The 26,306-nt window shown below is 40.3% G+C and overlaps 1 protein-coding gene across 2 annotated transcripts in view; it reads left to right on the forward strand.

Moving 5' to 3' along the window:
• Positions 1 to 26,306, forward strand: part of PLOD2 (procollagen-lysine,2-oxoglutarate 5-dioxygenase 2) — a 79,881-nt gene that overhangs the window by 16,171 nt on the left and 37,404 nt on the right. For both annotated transcript variants that reach the window (XM_037908929.2, XM_037908930.2), the window contains exons 2-7: positions 8,688 to 8,779; positions 10,982 to 11,118; positions 17,914 to 18,077; positions 22,172 to 22,284; positions 24,775 to 24,838; positions 25,637 to 25,734. In XM_037908929.2, the coding sequence (XP_037764857.1) occupies positions 8,688 to 8,779; positions 10,982 to 11,118; positions 17,914 to 18,077; positions 22,172 to 22,284; positions 24,775 to 24,838; positions 25,637 to 25,734 (668 nt within the window). The remainder of the gene's footprint in view (positions 1 to 8,687; positions 8,780 to 10,981; positions 11,119 to 17,913; positions 18,078 to 22,171; positions 22,285 to 24,774; positions 24,839 to 25,636; positions 25,735 to 26,306) is intronic.

Consider the following 26,306-nt stretch of genomic DNA (forward strand, 5'->3'; position numbering starts at 1 on the left):
ATCAGGAGAAGGTTCTGGCTGTGCAGATATCTTGGTTATAAGCACAGTTATGGACTTACTAACCAATTATCCATTCCAAACTTTTTTAAAAAATACCTCTGTTCAAGGCCCAGCAGAGGGGGGAGGTAGGGAAAGTTCACCAGCAGCTTTTTCTAAATACAAAGTACTAAAAATTCTGGGAGTGCAGGTATCCGAATTCTGAAGACAATTTTTATTTATTTTACTTTTAGACTGCCGCTTGATGTAGATGACCAGGTGGAGTTCCTTTTTTTTTTTTTTTTTTACAGGTTATTAGCTACCTTTCTGTTCCAACTCCTGTGGATGCAGGAGTTGGAAGGAACAAAAGTAGAATAACAGAGTCAGGACTCTTAATAATTTCAGCTGTTTCCTGCTTCCATATCCATGGAAATGAGCATCCAACTGGGGAGCGAACAAGGGTTTAGAGAAACTTTTTTTTCTCCCTCTGTTTTCATTTTCTATGCAAATTGGATCAGAAAGGCAGCTGTAGGAACTCTTAGCCACTTTAAGCTATTGGTTGTGACCTTAGAGTACTCGGTACCAGGTTTCAAAACAGTAATTTAGAATATTTAAATGAAGGGGAGGGGAACCTATTAATTTGTCTGATCTTCCAGTGAGAGAGAGGATGAGCTAGCAACTGCAGTAGAACCTCAGAGTTATGAACACTTTGGGAATGGTGGTTGTTCATAATTCTGAAATGTTCGTAATTCTGAAAAAATGTTATGGTGGTTGTTTCAAAAGTTTACAGCTTAACATTGATTTAACACAGCTTTGAAACTTTACTATGCAGAAGAAAAATGCTGCTTTTAACCATCTTAATTTAAATGAAACAAGCAGAGAAAGTTTCCTTACCTTGTCAAATCCTGTTTTAAACTTTCCCTTTATTTTTTTAGTAGTTTACATTTAATACAGTACTGTACTGTATTTGCTCCTCCTCCCCTCCCCCCCTCCCCCCCCCCCCCCCGTCTCTGCTGCTGCCTGATTCCATATTTCTGGTTCCAGATGAGGTGCGTGGTTGACTGGTCAGGTTGTCACGCTGGTGTTCATAACTCTGAGGTTTTACTGGAATACTTTATATGCAGGGCTAGCTAAATCTTTTTCCCATTTCAGGGATCTGAATTTTCACTTACATCCTCTTTGACGGATTCTACAGTCTGGAGAGTGATGTATGCCCTATTACTCAGGGAACACTATAGTGAGTCAGGGCATCTATATGGATGGCTGGTCCCTCTGTCCAACCTGCATGGTTTCCATCTTCTGTTTTGGTGCCATGCAGTCAAGCCCACCTGCCCCGGCCTCAGCCTGTCTCCCCTGACACACTTGAATAAGTCCAGCTGGAGGTGCAGCAGGGCTAAGGCAGGCTTCCTGCCTGCCCTGGCTCCACATGGCTCCCAGAAGCGGCTGGCATGTGTGGCTCCTAGGCTCAGGGTGGCCTTCAGGGCTCCGCTTGCTGCCCGAGTGCCGGCTCCGCAGCTCCCATGGGCCGGGAACTGTGGCCAGTGGGAGCTGCGAGGATGGCGCCTGCGGGCATGGGCAGCGAGCAGAGCTCCCCGGCCCCTTTGTTTAAGAGACGGACATGCCATCCGCTTCTGGGAGCTGACTAAGGTAAGCACCACTTGATTGGAGTCCGCACCCCAAACCTCCCACACACACCTTAACTTCCTCCTAGACCTTGCACCCCTTTCCCCACGCCAACCCTGAGCCCTCGCCCATGCACCAAAACCCTTGGCCCTGCCCCAGAGCCACACCCCAAGCTGGAATCCTCAGGTCCTCCTGCACCCCTGCCTTAGCCCGGAGCCCCCTTCTGCACCTTGAACCCCTCATTTCTGGCCCACCCCAGAGCCCTCACTCCCTCCTGCACCCCTGCCCCAGCCCGGTGAAAGTGAGTGAAGGTGGGGGAGAGTGAATGATGGAGGGAGGGGGGATGGTGTAATCTGGGAGTGGGGCCTCAGAAGGTGTGGGGCTTCTGGGCAGGGCAAGGCTGTTTGGTTTTGTGCAATTAGAAATTTGGCAACCCTAGCCCAAGCTCCAGGACCCTCCCACTTTGCAATTAAATAACCTGTTAACTTGAGCCCTGCAAACCCAAGTTAGCTGTCCTGGGCCAGCTGTGGGTATCTAATTGCAGTGTAGACATGAGCCTGTGTTTGTCTCCATGGCTGTGCCTTCTCTCCCTGGAGTCTTAGGCACTCTTCTTCCCCCATTCCCTGTCTCTTGCCTTCTAGCCACTTTTGGCAGGTATTTGTGCCTCTTTGATTTCCTCTGCACCCAAAAACAGAGGAATATAGATCTAAAGAAGTTACCAGTTATACAGCTGTACTTCTGTTTTGGGTTTACATAGTCTCTAGAACCCTAGGGGTGGAACTATATTTCTGTAATTGTAAATCTTTAAAACTCTATGCAGTACGTGGCTCAGAGAGCCATTATCCCTTTTGTACTTGGGGAGAGTACAAGCATGTCTGTGTCAATAGGTCTACAAGGTTTGGATCTAAGAATTGAACCTCAGTCATCATATGGTAGCGAACGGTATTCCGGGTCTTGGCTGCTCCTAAAACAATTCTGAAAGTGTCCACAAGCACTGGTGCAAATCTGTGTGTCTTCATTCAATAAAAATAAAAACCATGTGGGTCAAAGACTGGCAAAAGTCTAGCTAGTCACACATTGTTTGGCGGGGGCTTGGGCGGAGGACATTGTTACTTAAACTTGGCAGAACGGTTCCTGGTTTAGACCTTGTTGGCTAACCTTCAGCCCAAAGCAAACATTCTGAATTACAGTTCTGACTCCTGAAAACAAAAATTTATGATGGGAGTGTTGTCAGATCCTTGATTATGGCAGCCCAAAAGTCAGTTATGTAAGGGAAATTAGATGATGTAAAATGTTCATTAGGAATCCTAATAAGTTACAAAGACCTTTGTATGCAACCTTGGCTTTGTCGACATGACTAGCAAAGTGTTTCCTTATTGGTAAAGTTATAATTTGCATTTAAAAATGAGCACATTTGCCTCTGGAGATACTGTGTCAGCTAAATGCTGAGTGTCTCTCAGTGGTTGTCTCTGGAAAGCAGGTCTGTTTTATTAATGTAATTGTCAGACTGCCCTCTATAGTAACACTCTGCTAAGTTTAGCACACTCAGCTGGATTGAAGTTCCGGTCTGCACACATCCTTTTATACTTTGGTATTGTGTTGGGCTATAGGATCACATGCTTCCTGTTTACATGCTGCTTAAGTCTGCTGTATAACAAAATACTGGGCCTGATACTCCCCTCTGGTGACAGACAAGGTGCAAGTGACAGCTTGTATGTCAATGGAGGCATACTGCCAAAGAGGAGGTGGATGAGCAATGCTCATGGAGAGTCCCTTTGCCCCCTGCATGGATATCACTGGTCTCCTGCAGTTGCTTTGGTTCCCTACATGTATAGATCTGGGTGGGGGGCACAATCATGTTTGTTGTCCGAAATATTATTGTGCATGTAAATTGCATGTGGTATTGGAAGTTTCCAGAAACTAGATAGGATCCATTTTAATTTCAGCAGTTTGTAACGCTATGCCATGGGTGTCCTGTCGGTAGCAATGTTCAAACCCAGGCCCTCTAGATCTAAAAACATAAGTCTCTACTGCTAAGCTAAAAGACCCCGCTCTGTTAGCACATTGGCTGTATGAATTCTAGCGATCCAGCTATTAGAGCAGGATAGAGCCACGCTGGGTGACCCTGAATTACAAGCACATTATTATGTAGTCTCATGGAGATGAAATGCTAAGTTTTAACATGAGATTTTTTAGCTGTTTCTTCTTTTTCCCTTCCCCCTCCTGCTTTTTAAGTGAAATGATAGTTTGTTAAAGGTACTGAACTCACAGACTTTAATATAATAAGTCCTGCTTTTATCCACAGGGCCAAGTCCTTCTTGGTGTCAGTGAGTAGCCCTGTTGGAGTAAAGGAGACTACTCACGTGAGTAAGGAGGCTAGGTATTGGCCCAGGAAAATTGATATCAAGTACAGTGACAGAGGAATCTTCCCAACATTGCTTCATCAATGCATCCTAACCCTTATTTAGAGGGATCACCTTCGGGAGCCAGATGCTAAGTGTAGCATTCAATCCTTGATCTATGGCTTAGTCTTCCATCAGGGCGTGAGACATGATGATTTTTGTGATTGTGGAAATCTGCTAGAAACATACTGAGGCCCCATTGCATTATGTGGTCTTTTATTTGTTAATTTGAGGTTTCAGAGGCATCACATCTTGGAATCAAAAGACACCTTGATTAAACTTAACTGTCCTGATTCTGTTTATCACATACACTAGTTTTATGACTTCAACATGACTTCAGTAGAGTTACCTCAGGTTTATTCCAGTATAAGATTAGAATATGGCCCATTGACTTTAAGGACTTGCTGCATCTGAATGACTAAATTAGTGAATTCAGGTCCCTTTTAAGTAAGACTCATTTTACCTCTTACATTTTCATAGCAGATTTCAAGAAATTTTTAATTGGAATTGACATTAGAAGGTAGCTGTTTTGCAGGACTAATGTGTTAAAGCCACCAGGCTCTTTTTCTTTTTAAAATTGCTCTCAAATAGAACTAACGAGAATTGTCGAAGAAATTGACGTTAAAGTTGAGTTCATAAGGAATTTAATGTGATGTGTGAATATAATTTTTTTTAGGTCTTTTTCTTCTTTTACAGAGGGACCTGATTCTTCTCTCAGGGCAAGTCTACACTACAGAGTAACATCAGTGCAGCTGCTACAGGTCTGGGGATGCCGTCATGCCGATGGGAGAGCGCTCGCCCGTTGGCATAATGACACCATCTTGGCGAGAAGTAGAAACTATGTTGATGGGAGAGTGTCTCCTGCCAACATAGTGCTGGTGTGGACAGCCCGAAACTTGCATCGCTCAGGAGGGGTGGAGCTTTTTCACGCTCCTGGGCGAAGTAAGGTATATTGATTTAGGCTGTAGTTGAGACCTGCCCTCACTTATATAGGAATAAGTGAGCAGCAGCTCCAACGACGTCAGCTATGCCAGTTCACGAGATCAGAATAAGGCCTATGAAGTTATATGAATTACACAAGTATTTTTTTAGTAACTTATTGGTTTGAAAGAAAAGGGAGCTGCTTTTTCAGCTGTGTGCCCATATAACTGTAATCTGATAAATTTTTGCAGTGCCTCTCCAGACACAATAGACAGGATGACAGCGAGACACAATAGACAGGATGACAGCGCATTCTGTCTGCTTTCTTCAGGCAGATCCCAATTTAAAAAACAAAACAAAACCCTTCAAAGGATAACTATTGCATAAACAGAGTCCAACTCAAAGCACAGTAGCTGCAGTTGCTACTGTGTTTGTAAAAGAACTCTTTAAGGATCACATACACCTAACAACTTGTACCCTCGTATGATCAATGGATTAGAGCTGCTGAATGAGAGTATGCAACAGCTCATTAGCTGTAATATAAAAAATGCGTGTTCAAACCAGGACAAATATACCAAAAGACAAAATATTCTTATTGCAGATATTACCTATAGCGTCATTTTGATATGACACAGTTTGAGACACTAAATAATGTAATCAGTTTGTGGTTTCAGTTACTACGAACCATCTTGTAGATCCTCTTGAAAATCAGTGTCAACTGTTCCTCAGTTTGGCTGCCTACATTGCCCCATTTTATACAGTCACAGGTTGTGATTATTTACATGCCAGCATGCTTGCTCATTTCCCCCATCTTGAATGAGTCTAGAAAAATGTACTGGACCATTACTGTGCTGTATAATGAATGTTGGGCTAAATGAGCACAGTGCATATTGGACTGCATGCCCCAAATCTTCGCACAAAGTGCTGATGGCTTTATACAAACTTTCATTGTACCAAAAACCAAACAAACAACCTCCCCTCCCCCAATTAGCTAAGCTAGATAACTTGTGCTTGTCAGAACATATGTTGGTTTGAATTTTTTTCTGAGTCATTAAGTTGAATTGCATATTTAAAAAAATCTGATCTAGCCCAGGCTTGGCACTTACATAATCGTCTCTAGTACAGATGTTGAAATCCTTGACGTTAACATTCTGCCAGAAAGGGTAGATGTAAAATATGTCTGCCCCAAATGAAATTCTGCCAAGTCTTGTAAGTCTGTAGCTAATTCTTTAGAGGTCATGTAAGATTAACTTGGCTTTGTAATGGTCTAGTATGATCACATTTTCCAGTGCATTCTATTTCTTTTAAGTGCTGTATTTTTAAATTAATATATAATTTACTCTCATTCCCCAGGGAAAAAACCCAACCCCTTTCTCTTCAGTTTTGTTTTAGTCGTGGTCCAGGATTTACTTTTATTCATTCTTTATTGACTCCCTTATAACCACTTTAGATTGGCTGTCCTTTTAAACAAACAGTTTTTTAGTCATATAGAAGTACTATTTCACATTTTGTATGTGGTTGTAGGTCAGGACCTCCATGGACACTTTGCATTGAAGTCCTATTGTGAGAATAACCCATACATTTTAAAACATGGGGACTGTATTTTTACAAAAGGCTGCTGAAATATTTTTAAGTTGCAAAGCTTGAGAAATTTAAAAATATTTGGTTAAGCACCCTAAAGCTTGGATGTTTCTCTAAACCTGTCTAGTATACAAACTTGGTCTGTAAATCTCAAATTGATTTTTTTTCTTGTCACACTTGAAGAATTTCCAGTTTCCACTTTGGCTGGGGATATCAGAGCCACCTCTCCTGCACGATTTTGGTACTTTTGATCCAGGAAATGAAGATGTTCAAGGACCAGAGGAGTGGGAAATAATTCTTTTTTTTTTAACCTCCAGAAGTTTTTGTCCACTCAGTTCTTAGTTTATCTGTACTACTTCACTGATCTCTAGTAAATGCTGCTGTTTACTTAAAATATCATTTACATTTCTGTTGGCTCTTTGATCCAAAATAATTTCCAAATACTTTAGTTTAAAACTATTGACACCACTCCATCACTGAAATAAAGCCACACAAGGGAGGGAAGGCAGTAGCTAGGCGGACAACCAGGGCAAGGCACTGCACAATGGGAGTCAGAGGTGTAATTTTGATTTCCTATTTATATGGATCTTGAGGCCAATCTCTGTAGTCTAGTGGGGTTGAATTAAAAGGAAACACTCTCCTTCATGAACACTCTAGGTTAAAACTCCACTTCTCCTTTGATGTGGTTAGCGAATCATGTTATTTTCTTGGGCCCTGTTGTTCTGTTCCTAGTTCTCCTTTTGCTATTTTGCTAGCTCTCACCCAGTAATCAAAGGAGTAGGTGAAGAAGCAATGAAATAGTGATAGCTCAATTGGTTTGCTGAAGCGCGCTGATCCCAGGGAACAGTAACTAGTGATATGCATCCCTTCTACAAGGCAAGTGACAGAAATGGATAAGCGGTATATTTACTACATCATGCTTTGTTAATTTGATTGTTGCCAAGCCAAACAAAATGCCAACTGGAAGGTGACCAATAAAATACACACATGTTGAAGACCTGTGTGTTTAGGGGATGATCAATCTGTCCTGGAGTGAGCTGCAATCATGGTAGGGATGTTGTCACAGCTTCTGCCTAGAACAGATGTTGCATCACCGCTGAAGATAAGACTAGGGGATTTTTGGGGAAGTGAAGCAACGTGAACTCCGTCTGGAGGAGATCATTTTGAATTTCTGGATGGGTTGATCTCACAAGCTCTGTTTAGAAAACAGCTGTGGCTTGAAACAAACTAGAGAACTGAAATACTCACTGGCGGACTGACCAGTCTGACTAGAAAGTTAAAGTTGGATAGGGTTCCTGCATGATTAGGTACCCATAACTGAGTGTGGACCTTTATTGCATAGCCATGGTATTGAGGCCATGGTACAGAGCACTGCTCAACAGTTGAGTCAGGGCAATGCCAAGCTCTTTCGGAGCTTCACAGTTTCATCTGAACCGTTCAAGATAGGGACTTCTCAGTCAAAAGCAAAGGCGATGACAAGAAAGTTTGTTGTACTGTCATTTGCTGGCATGCCACTGAAAGTACAGAGTAGTCAACAAGGTGTCATACAAACCTCCGACTTGGAATAGGAATGAACAGTTTTTCTCTTTGACAACATGTTTTAAAGGCAAAAAAGTTTAATCAGTTACAGGAATGCAAGCTTCCAGGGGACTCTACTCCCAGCAGTGTATTTCTAGAACTGTAAACATGTTAACCTATAAACAGAGTCTCCAAGCCCCTGTGCCTGCCAACTACATTTAAAGGATTTGTTAAGCTGGGATCTGGTACAAAATTCTGTACTGCATTGCTGCTGTGTGGTGATCAGACAAAGGATTAGTTCAAATTCAGATTAGAAATGTATTGCATCCTTTTTCTTTAGCTTGTTTTTCGTTTATATTCCATTTGTTTGTGTCTTAGATATATTCTGCTTTTTTCATTGGGGCATATGGAAGAACACGGGGTTTTTGTTCATCTGAAGTCATTGGTTCCTCATTTGAAGTTATAATCCTGTAATGTGACATCCTCCCCTTTTTTTTTCTAAATCAGACACACACAGGGGCACAAGTACTTTAGTAACACCACCATGTTGCTCAGTGTGGACTATGAAAGCTAATATGCATTAAAATCTGATAGTCAGCCTCTTTGTCATAAACTGTGGCTTTATGATATAAAGTTGTTGATCTTATCTCTCTTTGCCCTCACCAGATAAACTATTAGTTCTAACTGTTGCAACTAAAGAAACAGATGGCTTTCACCGCTTCATGCAAACTGCAAAGCACTTCAACTATACAGTGAAGGTACTGTATGCTGTCACTCATGCTGAATATTGGACATAATTTTGTAGCCTTAACTCAGAAATGAAATAGTCTTAACACAGAAACAATGTGTCATGATTATGCTGCAGTCAGGTAAAACAGTTATGGAACCTAGCAATGGTGACAACCCATTAAGTCATCTGTTCCATATCCTTGCAGGATATGTTTCCCATTAGACATTTGCTAGTGTTTTGTCTAGTCTGTTTCTAAACGTGCCAGGGAATGGGGTTTCTTCCACTGACCTTGAGAAATTATTCCACAGATTCATAGATTTCACTGTTAGAATGACATTTCTGAAAGCGTGTTTTCTTTCTTAATTTCATTCCATTACTACCACATTTGTTATTACTCCTAGCTGTTTTGCTGTTACATGTTTTTATTCTAAGCATGCCACCCTTCCCTCAGTATTCGCACCCTTCAAGTGTTTGTAGATTATCATGTCACACCTTAGTCTTTGCTTAGCAAAGCTATATTTATTTGACTACATCATCATCCCTCCTGCAGCAAAACCCATGGGAGCTGTGCTGACAGAGCTCATGAAGCTGAAGATGCCTTCAGGGCCCCCTATCTCTTAAATGGGTCCTACTATTGGGGAAGTGGGGTGAATAGAAACCTAATAAATCCCTTAGCTGTGTTATATTTCCCAGGGAATCTCTGTAGAGCTGGTGAGAGGACAATACAAATCTTCCCACTCCTCCCTTATCACTCTTTCACCACTTTTGATCGCCCAATCCTCTTGCTGGCCTACTCTGGACTACTATTTCCAATGCAGAATGAAGGAATCCGTATCCTGAAGCTGCCTCCTGCATGCAAATCTCACAGGAGAATGATCAGCCCCCCTCCCCCCATTTTTTAAAACTTTTCTCCATAAATCAGTCCCTCAAGACAAAACCAAGGGATTGAAATGTATCTTTGATAAAACATTATCCATGCTTGTCACATCCGATGAAGTGAGCTGTAGCTCACGAAAGCTTATGCTCAAATAAATTTGTTAGTCTCTAAGGTGCCACAAGTACTCCTTTTCTTATCACACTATTGAAACTATAAATCAAAAGAGACCAATTCATGACGGTTGGCCCATTGATTTTTCTTTTAGAAATAAGTTGAAATGCTGCAGTCTGTTTATTTCAACCATCAAGTCCTGAAAAAGTACAGGAGGAAAAATAATCTTTCCTAACTGAGCAATAATATATTAAAAATCCTAGGAAACTGACCTTTGGAGATTGCCATTTGCTTGTAATTTTGCTGATTGTTATATAGCAACTATATTGCTGTAATCCCTCTGATATTTAGTAGTTCAAGAAAAATAATAATCTAGTGTTTAAACTTTCAAGGATTACAAAAGATTTAGGTGGTTATTGTTGATATGATTCCCTACAATACTTGGTAAGGATGGAATTCTGTTGATTTAATTGCCTATCATATATTGAGGAATCCATCCTAAACCTGTAGTGTGTGTGAGTGGCCTGAGGCATTAAAAACAACTAAATGTTTATAGGTTTCAGAGTAACAGCCGTGTTAGTCTGTATTCGCAAAAAGAAAAGGAGTACTTGTGGCACCTTAGAGACTAACCAATTTATTTGAGCATAAGCTTTCGTGAGCTACAGCTCACTTTATCGGATGCATACTGTGGAAACTGTTTATAGTATCAGAGGGGTTGCCATGTTAGTCTGCATCTGTAAAAGTGGCAAAGAGTCCTGTGGCACCTTATAGACTAACAGACGTATTGGAGCATATGCCACTTAAATGTTTATAGTTTCCATTGTCATGTCCCTTCTATGCTCTCTTACCCCTCTTTACCTCCAAATACTGTAGCAATGTTTAAAGGTCATGTAGTGAGTGAATTGTTTTAATACACAATTTAGAGGAATATTACCATCAACATATCTTCTCTTCCTAAGTGAGAGAGATATGAGATGTAGTGGAAAGTAATCTTTGGGTTCTTATTTGGTTAGGAATTGTCTCTCCTATTTCTGAAATGATGTCATTGTGCTCAGTTCTACTTGAGACATGGAAAACTTACAATGCTTGAAATGCTGGCTCACTTCATTTTACAATGCTATAACATTGACTAGTTGGTGTTTGCTTGCTTGCCTCTGCTTTGACATCCATTTTTTAACAAGGTTATATTAAAAATTACCGTCTGGGTACAAGTGAAAAAATACAATTTCTCCCTGTTCCCAGGTTCTTGGTAAAGGTGAAGAGTGGAAAGGTGGGAAGTTAATTAACTCTATTGGAGGAGGACAGAAAGTGCGATTGCTGAAAGAAGGAATAGACAGCTATGCTGATCAAGAGGACTTGATTGTAATGTTTATTGAATGGTAAGCAAATTCTGCTTGTTGCTTTCATGCTCTATTCTGTATAGGATGCTAATAAAAGCTCTTGTGGCATGCTGATATTTTCTCCTCCTTTAGTTTTTATTGGAGAAAGTTAGCTTCTAGTTTTCCATTCATAAAAATATTATGCAATTGGAGCAGATGTTGGTTTTTGTCAGATTTACAGATGTAAAAATTGTCTCAGGGCCATGGCTCTGCTGTACTATGAACAATGTTATTGCATGAACAAGCTGTGAAACCCATTGACTGACTAAACATTTGGTTATTAGTTTACCTTTTCCCATGAAAAAGCAACTGTCTTGTTGCTGTTCTAACAGAAGGTGATTGTGAGATGGAAATGGTGTGTGAGGAAGTGGTAAAAGCAGCTTCAAACTGAAGTGGTGGCCAGTAGACCGCTGGGGCATAATTCTCAAAAACACGAAAGCCCCTTTATGTTGGTCTGGCAGTTTAAAGGGGTCTTAAATAGGCTGGAAATGCTCCCTGAAAATATCTCCTGTGTGAGGGGTCTCCCCAACTGCTGTAGAGTTGCAGTAAGGGCCCCCTCACCAGCCATGATTCTACTGCCTATGGGGAGAGGACAGCCCCACAGCGGGGATGTAACATGCTGCAGCACACTGAACTACTGTGATTTTCTGCTTCCCAGGGTCCATAGCAAAGTATAACTTAGAGCAACCTCCCTGGGGGCCAGGTAGGTCCCTCAGACCAGAATACAAGGAGCACACAAAGGTGACCTGAAGCTATCTTTCCCTATACCCTCCCCACCCGCCAAATCCCTCCTGTTCCTTCCCTAAGGACAGGATTGGTGTAACTGAGAATCTGGTCCATGGAATTCTGCAGAAGCTTCCCTGTCAACTTCTGTCAGAGCCAGGTCAAACCTTTAAAGCAGTTGCCTTGGTGGATGCAAGGAGAGTGAATCACAAAGTAGGGAATTGCAGAAATGCTTCAGTTTGCGCACCCTGAGAAGTTTTGTGTGAGCCGAGTAACATCTGCTGCTTTTATTATTGACAGTGATGTCCTATCTGATGCAGACTTTTGTCAGTTTGGAATAAAATTTTTGGCAGACATACTACAATTCTTTTTTTTTTCTTTTCTCTTTCTTTTCATCTTTAAAACCACTCAGTCTGTCATTTACACACACACACATTCTAAACAAGACCACAATGCAGTGGCCTCTTGGACTTACATCAGGTTAATTTCTCTTTTGATTTAGTATAACTTCTGTGCAATTTTGGATTTCCTTTAAAGTTTGAGTGTTTTTGCAAGTTAAACAGATATGGAGGGGCTAGGTTAGCAAAGTTCATATGTGAGAGAGTGATCTCCCTGCATTACCTTATTTATTCAAAAGTTCTCATGCTTTTCTGATTACACTATGAGTTAGGGCAGCTGTTTGACTGGATTCTCAACCTTGCAGTCATGTTTTATGACTTGACTTACATTCTCTCATTTTTTTTCTCTTTGTGATATGCAAGAAGTAGTTAGAAATGGAAAGCAGAAATCAGTTTACCCGCTTTATGAACAACATTTGTAATAGAACTGACAGGGGACTAAATATTTTCACTCTCCTACATTTAATTTGCATTTAGAGTGATGTACGATTGGTAGGATAAGCTACCCATTCAGATATGAAATTGCTACTTGCAGACACTTTCTTTCATATTTAACCTTATTACCAATTTACTGTATTTTGATAAATGGAATGCATCTTGAGAGCAATTGTTTGTTTCATTCTTTAAAAGGAGTTAACCTTATTTGGGTTTGATAAAATGCGTAATTTAGTCTGCCCTATTGGGCAAGTACTAGTGAAACTTATTTTAAAATTTAATTTTGAAGATATCTTTACTTAGGAGGTGTGTGTGTGTGTAATCTCAAATTTTTATACTGATTGTAGAGGGATTTCTCCCCCCCCCCCATTTTATATTTCTTGAATTAAAGTCTGTCCTTTTGCTTTTGCCCTCTCCCTAAGTGGGTGTAAAAGTCACGAGGTCTTACTCCGATAGTCTGAGTATTAAAGTCTCATACTGCTAATTCTCAGAGTTCCAGGTTCAAATCCCACTGTTGCTCATGAGAGGTCAGTTAGATACACTGAACTACTGGTGCAGTCTCTTAATTTCATGTAGGAACAAGTTCAGTTTTCTAGCTAGAAATGAGCTGTGGTATTAATCTAAGCTATGGCTGAACACCTGTGTAGAATTGGGAGGGAATTTTTCCCATGCTGCAAGATGCTTTTTCTTTTTTTGCTTTCCTTGAAGTAACAGGCAGGCATGGCATGTAATGAATGATACAGTCAATGACAAGATTTAGTTACATAAATGTAACTAAATGTTGCGGGAAAGTAGGGTAGTTTTTGCAAGGGCCTTTGCTTACTTCAACCCTGAGCAATGGGCCAGGAGCCAATGAGGACTCAGACAGGGGTATTGGGCATCTAAATTGTGCACATGTTCACTCATCCATTATCAGTATTTTTAGCACTTCTCTCCATGAAAGAGGAGCATTAGAAGGATGGTTAATCCCTAATGCTGGCATTTGTTTGGATCAGAAGTGAAGCTGCCTTGTATGATAAGAGAGCCCTCTCAGTTAGTGGAAATTGGAGCTCCACAATGGACTGGTATTGCTGAGTAACAGTTGTGGTGGTGGTGGTGTTTAAATTAAAGCTCACTATTAATAAAGTTTAATCACACTGACTAATAAAGCTTCAGTTTGTTTTTTAAAGCCATAAACACCTGTGTGGGTTATTCTTTCACTTGCTGAGTCCTGGCCAGCGTATCCATTTCACAAATAGTTAGTGCAGGGCATTACGCTACTCTTCTGGGGATGAGGGAGGAATGGAGCCACTTTTGATAAACCTGTTATTGCAGTAGTAAATTTGCTTGGGAAGCAGTACTCTGGAGATGCAGCTGGCTCCTGTCCTCAGCTGGAAGATGCTGCAGTAGATTCATTTGATCAAAGTGGAAAAGTGCAGCCTGCCATAAAACTACTGGGCTAAAGCCTTTGACCAACCCCCATTTTTCTTCTCCCCATCAGCCTTTCCCCTCTGTCTTGCTGTATCCTAGCTCTGAATCAGGCTTCACCAATTTGAATGGGAAGAGGAGGGAAGGATGTTTCTGGGCAAAGGCAGATAATTTTTGTAAGGCAGGGGAGGCTCCAAGGCATACTTATTTCTTTTCATAAAGCCTTGTGACAAACCTACAGGAGGGCAAACCAGTTTTCTATATGTTACGTAACACACTTCCTTTCCTTGGGGTGCGTATTTACCAGTTACTCTGATTTGTGCTGTAGAGCCCTCCTCCTCTTCCAAACTAGTGGTGGCTGTGTTGGTCAGGTCTACCAAGCCAAATGGATAGGATTACCTTTTTTAAAGGCTCTTTATACAATTGCAAAATTGAAATGAGTATTAAGAAGTTCTGTGAATGTAAAGATACTTGGATGTGAAGCACTTTATTTTAGCATCATAAATTTAAATCCTTTTAGAAAAGTCTATAAAGACTAGACTCCAGGACCCTTATTCCTACTCTGTAAGTAGATCCCCTTCACTTCAAAGAACTACTTTTAGAGTACTACTCAGTGGATGGATTCTCCTTTAGTTTGTTCCTGCATTTGAGGAGGGAAGTAGCTTTCAGGCAGAGACCCTGGCGGTGTGTGTGGGGGGATTCACCTTCTTTTACAGTGTGGGGCATTGATCACTTGCTGGTTTGAACTAGAGTAAATGGTGGATTCTTTGTAACATGAAGTCTTTAAATTATGATTTGAGGAATTCAGTAAGTCAGTCAGAGGTTAGAGGTCTAATTCAGGGGTGGGTGGGTGAGGTTCTGTGGCCTGCAATGTGCAGGAAGTCAGACTAGATGATCATGATTGTCCCTTCTGGCCTTAAAGTCTGAGTAATTGATTATACCTTTTGCGGGGCTTACTTAGCCTCTGCTGCCTGCCCCAACCCATGTAAATTAGAATGACTTTCGGGCTGCTCTGACACTCTGCTTCCCATGATCGCTGGGAAGCAAAGAATAGATGTTGTGCAGTACGCTCTGGCATGCCTTCTCCCCTAATGTATATGCTTATGCCTTTTGGAGTTAAGTGCAGCAAGAAATTGCACCTGCTTGAAGAGAAAGGGGCACCAAAGATGATACTATCAGAAAAATGAGTTTCCTTTTAAATTACTCATTTGTCTTCAGAGTAATTTATGAGGCAAGGATTTTTTTCCCTTAACTCCAGAAAATGGTGTTCTTGCTATTACCATGTCTTCATCCTGGCAGATAGATTGAGATTGTTTTTGAAGTCTCTCTTCCTTCCCCTCTTCCCCCATAGGAAATAAGCTGGAAAGTATGCAGCTATGCCAAGTCTCTCAATTTTGGAATAAGGCATTTTTTTGGCAAAGGGACTTTGCTGCTTCTGTTATGGTTCATAACAAGTAGCTTTTGCCAGTGGTTTGCTCTTCCTTTATAGAGGATGCTTTGAAAACCCATTTCTCATAAATGCCTCTTTCAACAGCTGTTTTATTACTTAAACAGTATTTTCCTTTAGATTAAATAAGATAAATGCCACTAATTTTCAGAGTGTATGCATGCTTAGATTTAATCTAGGGAGAATAGGGACTTGGGCAGATATCGTGCCCTCCACTGCCAATGTCTACAGGAAAGTCAAAGTTAGGTGGGGAAGCTAACTGCATTGTATGGTATGGGTTGGGGGCAGGTGTAACAATAGCACTAAGTCAGGTCTTGAGGACTTCAACGACTGGTGTAGCTTCATTGGTACAAATCCTTAGTGTAAAAGGGGAAGGCAAACAAGTGCAATTAGTCCCACTTTCAAGTAAAATAAGCTGCACCACTTCAAAGAGTATCTTATTTTTGCTTTGCTGGCTATTGGTAATGGTACAGCTACACTAATGGCTGGTCACTCACTGCTGTACCTGATTAGAGAAGGCCTTAGAGGAATCGGAGCCTTGTCAAGTGACAGGGATATGTAACTTTGGCAGGAATAATTTAAATAAATTGAACTACACATAAACATTGCTTATTGTAAAATTAACTGTAACCTCTTGGGAAAGAGACCTGGGCATCATTGTAGTCAGCTCAGTGAAAACTTCTGCTCAATAAGCAATAGCAGTCAAAACAAAAGGTTAAGATGTGTAACGAATGGGATAGAAAATATTATAATGCTCTCAGTGATATGTCTCTTTTCACCTGGAATACAGTGTAGTTCTGCTTAACCAACCTCCAAAAAGTTATAGCAGGAAAATGGTGTTCAGAGTTGAGAGAGTAATATTACTAGAAATAGAAAGATTTCATTATGAGGATGGAATGAAACACTGGAGCTATTTAGTTTAGAGGTGAGGGAGAAGAAGGGATATGTTTGCTTAATACCAAATGATGAATGAGATAGAGAAGTTAAATGCAGAGCTTCTTTTTACCAGTTTTTGTAGTACAAGAACATAATGAAATTGAAAGGCAACAATCTTCAAACTGAGAAGTTTGTTTCCCCTCTCCCTACTCGGCCCTCCAATGCACAATAAACTTGTGACGCTCACTCTCTCCAAGATATCACTGAGACCAGGAGCTTAGCAGGATTCAAGGACTGGACATTCTCATGGGTAAAGAGAACATCCACAGTAATGTTACAGTGGCAGCGGGAGAGGGGGATTACAAGGAATAAAAGACTTTCTCTTTCATACCCATCCAGTAACTGACTGGATTTAGGCAAAACTTCTCCTATGGGCAAGTAGTTCAAACTGGTCTGTTGAAGGGCTTCTTTCCCCTTCCTCAAACATCTAGTGCTGGCCATGCTAGGAGACAGGCTGCTGGACAAGATGGACTACTGATTTAATTCAACCAGCAGTTTTTATTTCCTATGCTCCTATTAATTTGGTTTACTTTTTTGAAGTAAGTGACTAGATTGCATAGTAAAAAAACCCATAGATCAAGACTCGGACCACAGGGCATATATCTGTGCTATGCAAAATATTCATGGTATTTATTGCATATGTAATTGCTTTAAATTCAAACCTCTATAATTGTCACTAAGGAAAGCAGGCATCCTAGCCTCCCACTTACTGACTGGAATAGCACCTAAAGTGTGCATAAACAAGGACGCTAGTCATTAGATGTAGACAGTATTTCATTGTATTAGTGTTAAGGTAGATGCATTCATTGGTTTCTCTAGGTTTACAACTGTAGGGCTACTGTACATGCTCAGTATGTGACTTTTTAAAGATAGTCACCCCATCAAATCAAAACCAGTTGCTTTCTGGAACAAGACCACTCACTGCTTTCCAGCAAGGGCCATTTTATGTCAGATTTCAACCCCAGTCTGTGTCAGTTGTTGAGCCCCTACCCAATAAATAAATTAATTTTAAAAAGTTGTTTTACAATTGGAAAAAGTATATTCTTATTCTTATTATTATTTAAAACTCCTTAAACTAAAAAAACCCAACCAAACCAAAAAAAACCCCTCCAAATTAGAGGCAAAGCCTTAAACGTTTCAGCCAAAAAAGTGAAATATTCAGAGAATTTTTTGTGTAAGAGATCAGGGAAGGGATACATATATGTAGAATGGTTAAGATAGTGATTGGTCATATCTTGGTAAGAAATAGGATCTATAGATGCTGTTAACTTAAAGTATGGTAATATACCATGTTTCTGAATGAAACAGTTACATCAAAATTAAGAGACCACTCTTAAGTTTATTTAACTCTGCATGGTTTTAGGTCTGAATAAGCCAAAGCTTTTCTGATTTGAATTTTCTTGTTTAAAAAATCAGAGCTATCTAACAGGTATCTCTCCATTACTTTAGCTATGATGTTATCTTTGCGGGTGGCCCTGAAGAGATGCTAAAGAAGTTCCAGCAAGCTAATCATAAAGTAGTATTTGCAGCAGATGGACTAATATGGCCCGATAAAAGATTAGCAGAGAAGTATCCTGTTGTCCGGAGTGGAAAACGATTCCTTAATTCAGGAGGTAGGTATGACTGTTGTACATATTAAAGGTTAATTAAAGTTAGCTGTTCTGTTGTTCTCATAGTGTGTGTGTGTGTGTGTGTGTAGGGGGGCAACTAACCTAAAGTGCAGGTTTCCTAAATTCATGTTTGGGCACCTAAATCACCATTAGAGGAAAAAATTTTGTTCACTCTTGTGACTGAGAATCACCTTGTTCCTTTCTTCTTTCAGCATGAAGGAGTCTTGCTTTATTCTTAGCTAGGTGTCAGCCTCATTACATCACCAGCCTGTTAGCGACTCAAGAGCTCTTCTCTGGGCTATGCCAGCTCTTACTTTACTTGCAGTTTAACAGGTTCAGCCCAGTCCTTAAGTCCCTTTTGAAGTGATCCCCTCACATGGGCTACTCACAGAGCTACCAGGTCCACTGTTCCTAACTGAACTCATCAGTTTGTAAGATTCAGCTCAAGATCAGTACTTTGCTTAATATCACAGCACTTCAATAAACTTATTCTCATTGTCACTATAAATTTATTATCAAAGATTCAAGTGATAGAGTAAAAATATTGGAAACAAATATAAAACACAACTGTAACATGCTTTCTAGAGACTAAACTTAACTAACACGTTAACCACTTGTCTAAATAAGTTCATCTCACCCAAAGTCCTCTGCAGTGTTTTCAACGAAGGCTCGCTGAGATCCCATATACCCTCAAAGTTCATTGTCTTTGCTCATAGACAGGATAACCACCTGAGGCTTGCTTCCCTTCCCCCCATCCCCTGCGTGCTGCTTCTGTGTTGACTTTGTATATAAATGAGCATCCATTGTGTTAGCTTATACTTTTTAATTTACATCCTGAAAGAGGGATATACATTTCTTACCTCCTGGCTGAAGGAAAACCTGTTTTTCATCTTTGCTGGTAACTAATACGTTTATACAGACTTTAAAATCCATGTGAAGGTCTTGTGCTGCCAATACTGAATTTCTAAACATTATAGATGACCATTTCCTAACTCAAAAAGTGTTGTGGCCAACATGGGGGTTGATCTAATATACTTAGACTTCTTTAAGGCATTTTACTTGGTATGTTCAATGTTTTGATTAAAAAACTAGAACGATATAAAATTAACATGGCACACATTAAATGGATTACAACCTGATTGACTGATAGGTCTCAAAGTGTAACTGTAAACAGGGCATCATCACTGAGTGGGTATGTTTACAGTGGTGTCCCAAAGAGATCAGTTCTTGACCCTAAGTTATTTAACATTTTTATCAATGACCTGGAAGAAAACATAAAATCGTCACTGATAAAGTTTTCAGATGACACAAAACTTGGGAAAATGGTATATAATGAAGGGGACAAGTCACTGATTCAGAGTGATCTGGATCACTTGGTAAACTGGGCGCAAGCAAACAATATGCGTTTTAATATGGCTAAATGTATATGTATACATCTAGGAACAAAGAATATAGGCCATACCTGCAGGCTGGGGGACTCTGTCCTGGGAAGCAGTGACTTTGAAAAAGATTTGAGTGTCTTGGTGGATAATAAACTGAACATGAGCTCCCAATATAATGCTGTAGCCAAAAGAGTTATTGCAATCCTGGGATGCATAAACAGAGGACCCTTGAGTAGGCGTAGAGAAGTTTTGTTACCTCTTTATTTGGCACTGCTCCTACCACTGCTGGAATACCGTGTCCAGTTCTGGTGGTCCAGAAAGGTGTTAATAAATTGGAGAGGATGCAGAGAAGAGCCACGAGAATGGTTAAAAGATTAGAAAACCTGCCTTATAGTGATACATTAGATTCAAAGAGCTCAATCTATTTAACAGAGAAGGTTAAGAGGTGACTTGATTCCAGTCTATAAGTATCTGCATGGAGAGCAAATATTAAATAATAGGATCTTCTGTCTAGCAGAGAGGTATTGTGACAGGGCACTATTAGTAGCACCCTGTCTACTGAGGTTGCTACAGCACTGGGATGAGTGCAGGCTTAACTGAAGCCAATTAATCAATTTTTGTTGAGGGTTGCTGACATTTGGCAATTTCTGGGCTAATGGGACAATTGGCTCAGTAATTGGGAGGATATAAGTGGGAGGAACAGGAAGCAGGGGAAAAGCTTAGAGGGTGAGCTGGGGCTGAGCAGAGAAAGCTATGTGGAAGCCGCTTCTTGCTGTAAGCCTTCAGTATGCTGTTATACTTTGTAAGGCTAGAATAAATATGTGGTTAAAGGGCAACAACCTGGTATGTTCTTAGTCATAAAAGACACATGAGCTGGCCAGGCAGTGAAGTACACTGGATAGCAACCGAGGAAAGGTATACACAGGAGAGGTATAACACAATACAATGGCTGGAAGGTGAAGCTAGACAAATTCAGACGGGAAATAAGGTATAAATTTTTGACAGTGAGGGTAATTGTCCATTGGAATAATTTACCAAGCATTGTGGTGGATTTTTCATCACTCACAATTTTTAAATCAGTGCTCTAGGAATTATTTTGGAGAAGTTCTCTGGCCTGTTATACACGAGGTCAGACTAGATGATCACAATGGTCCCTTTTGGCCTTGGACTCTGTGAGTCAATCTATGAATTTTCAGTGTATGTTTAAGTAACTCCTTATATAGTATCTGTACACACTTTTCACAGTGGTATTAATGACCAGTGTGATGCTGGCTTTCATTTGAGATTTCACGTAACATGCTGTTGAGAACTAGGATGCACACACCAGACTCACGAGATTTCTATAACTCTTTTGTCAGTTAGCATTGAGAGGTTCTTGGGTCACAACACTTTTTGTAATAGTATTCTCTATTTTCTTTTGCAGGAATGCGTAGGAAGACGTGTGCTAATTTGTGAGGGGGAAAGGAGGGTTATTGAATTGAGAGAGCTAAAATATTTATTTAGCAAAAACATTGCTTGGATAAACTCTGGCTCTGGAGCTGCCAGGATGGGGTTTCTTCTTCATGTCTTTTCCCTGATGGCTGCCACGTTTTTGCTAGAGATTCTATGATTGATTTACTTTTTTTAAAAAAACCAGCAGCAAAGTCTTTAGACTTTGTTTTTGCAAAGATGACCTACAAAATGTAAACCAAGTGTAACTGAGGCCTGGTCTACACTTAAAAATTAGATTGATCTAGCTATGTTGCTCTGAGCTGTGAAAACATTTTCACCCTGAGCCATGTAGTTAAATCAACCTAAACCCTGGTGTTCACCTCCCTACTGCCTCTCAGAGAAGTGTATTAACTACATCAACGGAAAGAATCTTTCCCTCCAATGTAGGAAGCATTACCTTCTAGCTCAACAGCAGCACGGCTGCAAATGATGTAGCTTTGCTGCCCCGGCAGCTGGGCTGTAGACGTGCCTTAGAAGGTCGGGTCCTTATGAGTCTGCAGGCAGCTTGCAGCAATAGCTCTGAGAGAAGTGTGACCTACTGCTATTTGATTTCAGTGAAGTGCTAACTCTGAAGCCGAACTGTTGTCACTTTAAATGTCAGCATGGTGAACCATTTAATTGCTGAGAAGAAGGAAATACATTGACTATGAAAACCTGCACCATCTGTTGTGCATGGCATCTTGTCTTGGGCTTCTCTTGGACTCATGAGTGGGTGGAGCTTCATAGACACAGCTTTTGAGAGTTAATGCCATTTCCCCCCCCACGCAACCTAGCCTCTGCTTTGGTTTGTTTTGTCTTTGAAATAAATGTGATGTATGGCAAGTTTCAGCTGAATTTCCTGTACTGTTGTGGCATGTTGGATTTATACTTTCCTGCCAGCGAGGAGAGACTGACAACACTAAGGCTTAGCTTCATGCCATTTTCCACAGCTGGATCCCTTCTTTCTCAGCAGCAGTCGTAGCCTCAGACCCACACCTTGGAACTGTCTGAGCTCTTCCTCTAGCCGTCTAAAACAGATCCCAGAATCCTTCATGTTTCTTAATATACCATTATAAGGAAAACTAACTAAACAGGTGAAAGCGATTCAAAATATGTACCATGAAGACAGATCTTTGGAGATGGAAATTGATGGCAGAGAATGGTTACACTGCCATCTGACATGCAATGGAATGATCAGAAAGATAGTTTTCAAGTAGAAATAAATTCTCTTGTGTGATATTGCAGGATTTATTGGTTATGCTCCATATATAAACCAAATGGTACAGCAATGGAACCTGCAAGATAATGATGATGACCAGCTGTTTTATACCAAAATCTATATTGACCCACTGCAGAGGGTATGTAGTGACTCATTTTCCCCTTAATAGTAGTTCTTGCCACTTGAAATAACTTGCTGCTTCAATTGTAGTGTCAGAAGGCTGCTACAAACTTACTAAGAATGAAAAAAAAGTTTGTGTAATTAGCTGTGAATGCCATAGTGCAAAGATGGTTGCTGTACTGCAGGGGCTGTCAGCCTAGAGGGTCACAAATAGGGTTCAGGAGGATCATGATTCAGAGTGTTGTTTCAGGCTGTCTGCGAATCTTGCAGGCATCACTGTATTGTCTTAAAATAATAGCTCTGAGATATGTGATCAGCCCCATTAATCTCAGTAAAGACCCTGTGGACTCTGCAGGTATCTCTTGCTCTCCAACTTTCCACCCAAAGGGGGAATTAATCGGATTACAGCCTGGATTCTCAGCATGGGGAGCACAAGCTCCTATCCGTCCCATATTGCTAAATGGGAGTTCCAATTAAGTCCCAGCAAATGAGGAGATCACAGGGTGGTCCTGGTATGGCAAGAGAGGTCCCAGCGTGGAAGAGTCTGGGAACCAGAATGACATGCCAAAGTTTCAGAAGGTCATGCTTCAGAAGTAATTTGGAGTTTATAACATGGGATAAAGGAAATGGCTTACTGAGAGGTGAAGTCCTTTGAAATGTATATAAAATCAAAATCAAACAGTAGTTTGTGAAACCAAGTCACAAAATATGTAAGGAAATCTGGAGAGCCCAAAGGAAGAACTGTAATTCAAAGCTGAATATAAATCTTTTCTGTTTGAAGTGTATATGCCTAGATCAACATTTTTAATTTTGGGTTCCTACAGCCAGGCACCTAAATCTGTAATTAGAAATTTAACTCATACCCTGAGTTTCAGAGGTATAGTTAATCAGAGCTGCAGCGCGGAATTCCTGTTTGAGCCTTGCTAACTGCTGTTTTCACGGCAATGAAATACTTCAAAAATATTTGCAGGTCACCTTTTAGGCCTGATACTGAATTCTTTGTTCACCCTAAACTCCACAGAAGCCAAGGAGAGCTTGGGGTGTTCAATGAAATATACAAAGAAGCCCTAATTATTTTCTAGGGGCAGTGTAGAAACTTCAGTTCTAGTAGAGCTGTGTGTATTAGAGCTACTGATACTGTATTATATCAAGAACCTTAGTTTTAACTTTTATATTTGAAGAAATCTGCTTTATTTTGTGTATGGGGGGCGGGGATTGTTTGGTTTTAAATGTTAATCTTGTTTGGCTATGACTTTAGTCTTTTTTTAGTCCGAGAGAGGACATGGGGGGAGACTTCTCTCTAGCTTATACTGACAAACTGATTCCTTTGGAAAGTCATGACGTCCATTTGCTGAGTTTACATAATTTAAAGCAACTCATTGCTTGTGTATAGGGCCTTACCAAATTCACAGCCATGATAAATGTGTCCTGGACTGTGAAATCTGATCTCCTCCCATGAAATCTGTATAGTATAGGGTAGAAGCACACAAGACTGAATCCAAGCATTAGCTACAAATTAAAAAAACAAAAACATTCTCTATCAAATTTAACAAATGGAATAGAAATGAAGCAAAGGAAACAATGAACTGTACAAACATCATTTTTAGGCATCAAGTGTCAGGGACTTACCACTACTGTTCAAAATGCTCCCTTGAAGTCTTTAAAACCACGATTTGAGGACTTCAGTAGCTCAGACACAAGTTAGGGGTTTGTTACAGGAGTTCGTGGGTGAGATTCCATGACCTGCGTTTTGCAGAAGGTCAGACTAGATGATCGTAATGGTCCCTTCTGACCTTAAAGTCTATGATTCCAAGACCAGCTTTCCTGGAAAACACTAGCATTTCTCAAACGGGGGCCCTGTCCCAAAAGGGAATTGCAGGGGGTTGGAAGGCTATTTTAAGGGTGGCAATACCACAACCCCCCGCACTTCTGCGCTGTCTTCAGAGCTGGGCAGCCAGAAAGCAGCGGCTGTTGGCTAGGCACCCAGCTCTGAAGGCAGCACCGCCGCCAGCTTCAGCACAGAAGTATGGGTAGCAGTACTGCAAACCCCCCTACAATAACTTTGTGATTCCTTCCTCCCCTCCCCCGCCCCCCCCACAAACTCCTTTTTTGGTCAAGACCCCTATAATTACAAAACCATGAAACTTTAGATTTAAATATCTGAAATCATTAAATGTACGATTTTTAAATCCTATGACTGTGAAATTGACCAAAATGGACCGTGAATTTGGTAGGGCCCTACTTATGTACTAGATCAATTTAAACAATTTTGTGATAAATCAGATGTTCTGGAGGGAATACGTGTGCAAGTAACTGTCAGCTGTAAAGCTAAATGAGACTTTGAAAAAGAAGAGTATTGAAAGATTAAAAACTTGCAATTAGATCCCGAAAACAGATGAAACCTAAAAAACCTGTAACTTTTAACTGGTTAACATCTGTCAATACATTTAAACATGTGCTATGCTAACTTCTATAACACCTCAGTGTCTTTGCTGTTTTTAATTTTTAGGCACGTATTAACATTACTTTGGACCACAAGTGCAGAATTTTCCAGACCCTGAATGGAGCTGTTGGTATGTGTATTAGCACGTATATTGATTGGCATGTACTGCATATGTCTGCCGTTAACATTCCTTTTTTGTTTGCTTTTAAAGTGAAAATACTTCCCTTATTTAAATAAATAAATTTTACATGTATGCAAGAGATTACTCCATGATGAACACATTAGTAAGATTATCAGGCCTCTCAGATCTGATATGTACAATATCAATTGATTTTTCTGTATCACTAGCAAAAATTTTGATAGTTTTGGTATATCTAAAACTAGATTTGTCTAACAGTGAACTTCCTTCCTTACCTCCACCTTTGACCTTCAGCTGTGGAACAGCAAAATTGAATTCCTTTGTAAATGGAAAGTTAAAGTTATGCTATTTTATAAGCTCTAAGCAAAGCTTCTTAAAACATGTGAAGGATGTAGACCTTATTCTCCATGTCTAATTTACCTATGCAGTGCTTAGAGACTAAGGTAATAAGAATGCTCATTAGATAAGTAGTATAAATAAATTAATACTTTGCTCTTATATACCATTTTTCATCCACAGACCTCAAAGCATTTACTGAGGAGGTCAGTATCCTATCTCAGTTTCACAGAGGGAAAACTGAGGCATAAGGCAGAAAGGCACTTTCCCTCACTCACCCAGCAAAATAGTGGCAGGGCCAAGACTTGAACATAGGGCACTGGACTAGGGCCAGACTACTTACAGGACCAGAATATATTTAAAGTCTATTAATTGTGACACAGCACCAATCGCTTGAGCATCCTCCAATTAACTATTTTCATTCGTATTGTTAACATGCTGGTTAATGTGCAGATGAAGTTCTTCTAAAATTTGAAGAAGGAAGAGTAAGAGCAAAGAATTCAGTGTATGAGACGCTGCCCATCACTCTGCATGGAAATGGCCCCACTAAAGTAAGTGACAGTCACTTTTTCAGCTTCTATCAAGGACCAGTTTTAATAAGACAACAAAAGAAACTGAAATAAACTTTCAGCATAGCACAGGTAAATGAGGGGCTCACTTTCCGATTAACGTTAATAAGCGTCGTGGCTAAAGTTTCATATATTGTGCTGATCATTTACTCGTCAGCCTGTTATTCCATTGCCACTATGTTGATAACAAGTTATATCAATTGCTCACTCTTTGCTTAGCAAACTGATTGCAGCACTGGATTTCAGAAGCTAATGCTTTCATTGAACTATCATCATTGAACTATCATCATTGCTGAACAGCAAGTGGAGAACTTAGATTTTATTCATAATCACAGTAGGTGATTTATGCATAGTGGGGCTTTTTTCAAATGAAGTATGTAGAGGCTTTGGGGGGGAAGAGAAGTCCCAGGCAGGGCACAGAAGTGGAGTATAACGCCTCAAGGCTGCAACTGCCATCCAGCCAAAACTAATCATTTTAAAATCCCAGCCACTACTGACTATTAGTTTTTTTTCCTCCTAGCATTTCATCTTTTAAAATTAATATCTACTATATT

Source organism: Chelonia mydas, chromosome 9 (assembly GCF_015237465.2).
Source record: "Chelonia mydas isolate rCheMyd1 chromosome 9, rCheMyd1.pri.v2, whole genome shotgun sequence".
Taxonomy (NCBI): domain Eukaryota; kingdom Metazoa; phylum Chordata; order Testudines; family Cheloniidae; genus Chelonia; species Chelonia mydas.